This window comes from Hipposideros armiger, unplaced genomic scaffold (assembly GCF_001890085.2).
Source record: "Hipposideros armiger isolate ML-2016 unplaced genomic scaffold, ASM189008v1 scaffold_965, whole genome shotgun sequence".
Classification (NCBI taxonomy): Eukaryota; Metazoa; Chordata; class Mammalia; order Chiroptera; family Hipposideridae; genus Hipposideros; species Hipposideros armiger.
In genome coordinates, this window is record NW_017732315.1 from 300,626 (window position 1) to 304,410 (window position 3,785).

The following is a 3,785-nucleotide window of genomic DNA, read 5'->3' on the forward strand; positions in this document are numbered from 1 at the left end:
AGTGCCTAGAAATCAGTAGAAAAACCAGTAGCTCAGTAGAAAGCTGCGTTAGCTTATGAGCAGAATGTTTTCAGGAAAGGAAACGTGATTGTCAAATATATGAAAAGTTGCTCGACTTCCCAATTAATGAGCAATGCAAATTAAAATGCAATATATGAGTATACCATTTTAATCATCCTGTATCAAAAATCTAAAAGTTTGATAATGCCATTATTTTGGTGAGGCTATGGGAAAATAGGCACTCTCATATGTTAATGGTGGGAAAGTAAAGTGGTATAACCTCTATAGTGGGAGGAGGGTGCAAATGGAAAATAGCTATCAAGATTTCTAAGGTATATTCTATTTGATTTAGCTAGAAATTGTGCTTTTGGGGATTATCATCCAGATATACTTGCATGCATGCTAAATAGCATGTTTATAAGATTATTGTTTCTAATGGCATGTTTGTAAATAGCCCAAATATTCATAGAGGACTAGTTAAGTAAATTATTAAGTGTCCATGTAATGTAATACTTTGCAAGTGTATAAAGGATTGAGGAAGCTCTGAAGTTCTGATGCAGAAAGATCTCTTAGATATAAGTTTAAAAAGCAAGGTTCAGAGTATTTTGCATGAGATGCTTCATTTTGTTAAAAGAGAAACAAAAAAGTAAGAAATTGTATTTGATTCCCTAGTCATAAAGAAACTGAGAATATCTAAGAAACTAAGAATATTAGTTACTTATGGAGGGGTGGTGCAAGGTTCTTTAGAACTTTTTAGTGTGTGTGTGTGTGTGTGTGTGTGTGTGTGTGTGTGTGTGATTCATTTAATTAAACCTGTATTAAATTTTATATAATTAAATCAAAAGAGAAACAAAAATAAACTTTTAAACACATATCTGTTTTCTGAACGCTGTTCTGTCCCACTGTTTAAATTTCTTTTCCTCTGTCATACGACACTGTTTTAAAATGTCCTTTTAAGTCACATTGGATACTCATAAATAGATCTTCTTAAATGTGAATTTGTTTTTTAATTGGGGAATTGGGGGAGGGGAACAGTGTTGGAGAATTGGGGAAGGGGAACAGCCCAGTTGTTGTTCTTCAATCTTAGTTGTGGAGAGCTCCAGTCGCCATCTGGCTGCCCATTGGCAGCTTGTGGCTTCTAAGCTCAAGGTCCTGTGTTCAATTTTAGTTGCGGGTGGGCGTAGCCACCATTCTTGAGTTGAACCAGCAGCCTTGTTGTTAACAGTGCACGCTCTATCCACTGAGCCATCCGGGTTGCAGCTCAGCTCAAGGTGCCGAGTTCAGTCTTAGTTGCGGGCTGGGGTAGCCCACCATCGAACAGGCAGTCTTGTTTGTTAGGAGATGTGCTCTCACCAGCTGAGCCATCCTGCCACCTTTTGGCAGCTCAGCAGCAGCTCAGCTCAGGCACAGTGTCACTGGCCCATGGGGGAATCGAACCAGTGACCCTGTTGCTCAGAGCTCGTGCTCTTAAGCTAACTCTTAACCAACTGAGCCACTCAGCTGGCCCTTAAATGTGAATTTTAAAATCTGTTAAATTCTATGAAAACTTCTCTGGGATTTCTATTGGGAATACATTGATTTTAGAATTAATCTGTGGAGAATTGACATCTTTAACATTCTGAATCATGTTTTCATGAACTAGAGTAACATGATATGTATCTCTATTTAGATCTTTTAAGTCTGTGGTCAGTATCTTTTGGATACTGGCAATAGAGTTCTTTCCATAAGAACCCTCCGTTTTGTTTATGGCGAGTTACCAGGTGAGTTACTTTCCGTGCTTTCTTGAAGCTAGAGGTGGCCACATGAACACAGTTCTGGGTGTTGCAATATAAATGAAAATCTGTTGGGCCTATGGGAGAGATTTTGCTTTTCCTGACAAAAGGGAAAGGTAGAACTGGTGATTCTCTTTCTTCTTCTTCCTGCTGTGGAGCTGCAGTAGTCATCTGGTGATTATGATGCTGATAGCATTGAGAATTGTAGAGAAGCCAGCTCTGACATCTTGGAGTAGCTCAATTAATGATTCACCTGCCTCCCTCTGGGGTTTTTGTTATATGAGAAAAATAACNCTGAAGCTGGAATATCTTAATTCCAAATTACTAAAAGAACTGTGATTGGTCCATATTGGGTAGAGTGTCACTGATTCTGGCTTTTGCTTGGGAGGTAGGGTCATATTGTATAGGTGGGAGCCCTGCCACCATTCTGTTGGTAAAGGTTGTCTGAGTTATGTATTCACCACATTTATGAAAGTATTTCACTAATTGAAGAGTCACATGGTTGTACTTTGCATAAGACCCTTAAAATTGATTCTCATGGAAAGAAGTAGAAGTAGAGAGAGACAGGCTAAAGGAAAAAGTGGGCTTGTGTTTTTGTTCTTTGTTATGTACCAGATAGGGTGGAGCCGTCTGTGGTCACTTCTGCTGGACTGTGCTGTTTAATCAACAGTGAATTTTTAAGTTGCTTTTGGATATAGTTTTCTTTTTTTTAATTATATAATTTTAAATATAAAATCTTTATCACCTTTGTTTTATATACAGAGGGTGCCAAAAAAATGTATACACATTTTAAGAAAGGAAAAAAACTATTAAAATTGTAATACAATGTATGATGCTAGCATTCATTTGATTAACGCCATCTTTTGAGCGAACATCATACTACACATTGTTACCGTAATTCAATTCAACTCCAAAAATTAATACATAGATAACATCTCTTAAAATGTATACATTCTTTGGACTTAATAATTTTTCAAATGAAGAGAAACTATATGAGGCTATGAAGGGCATTGGTATGGTAGGAGCACAGGCTTTTGAATCAGACAGTCTTGCATTTTAATTTTATCTCTGCCATTTAGTGACTGTATGATTACTTGACCACTCTATGAAATTAACATAATCATATCATGGATTTTTTTAAAGAATCAAATGATATGACATATTTTTTACTTTTATACTATGTTTCCTAGGTAGTGAGTGCTCAATGAATGAGAGATAGTATCATTGCTGTTTTGTTTTTTAGAATGTAATTGGTGATCTTCATTGTAGTCTACACATGTTACTGACTACATCTTCAGCTTTAAATATATCACTGTTGTTTGAAGGTAAAGGAATAAAGTGTTTTTTAGATCTGAAAATCAGGAATTTGAATGTGAAAGAGGAAATATTTTTACATTGATAGTTCATTGGTTTGTATGTATTTATTTATTAATGGTTTTAATGTAGTGTCTTTTTTTATCTCTTGTTTAGTGTCAAATCGGAAGAAAAGTAAAACTCAACGGAAAGTTATGTGTGGAGTTCGTTCTTAGAAGAAGAAAAAAGTGATTATTGTGACTATGGATCGAAGCAAACGGAATTCAATTGCAGGATTTCCTCCACGTGTGGAGCGTCTTGAAGATTTTGAAGGAGGTGGTGGAGGGGATGGGAACACGATCCAGGTGGGAAGAGTTTGGCCATCTTCATATCGGGCTCTTATAAGTGCCTTTTCCAGACTGACACGTTTAGATGACTTCACCTGTGAAAAAATAGGGTCTGGCTTCTTCTCTGAAGTGTTCAAGGTGAGTAATGCCTCAGCTTTTCTCATATGGACTTGTTGATGGTTATCTTCAGTGCAGAATTGATAGTTGTATTTAATTAGGACATAAGCTTTGCCTAGTCAGGGCGCTGTGTATCTTGAGCAATATTCTAAACTGTCCCTTCAAGCTGTTTATTAACTTGTGAGATATTTTATCATTTTCATTATAAAATAATACATGCTGATTAAAACTCTAAATAATATAGGAGTCTCTTTTG

The 3,785-nt window shown here is 36.5% G+C and overlaps 1 protein-coding gene across 6 annotated transcripts in view; it reads left to right on the plus strand.

Moving 5' to 3' along the window:
- The window catches only part of TESK2 (testis associated actin remodelling kinase 2), a 154,479-nt gene that overhangs the window by 38,922 nt on the left and 111,772 nt on the right, over window positions 1–3,785 (plus strand). For all 6 annotated transcript variants that reach the window (XM_019630902.1, XM_019630903.1, XM_019630907.1 and 3 more), the window contains one exon: window positions 3,243–3,550. In XM_019630902.1, the coding sequence (XP_019486447.1) occupies window positions 3,329–3,550 (222 nt within the window). In that variant the 5' untranslated portion in view covers window positions 3,243–3,328. The remainder of the gene's footprint in view (window positions 1–3,242; window positions 3,551–3,785) is intronic.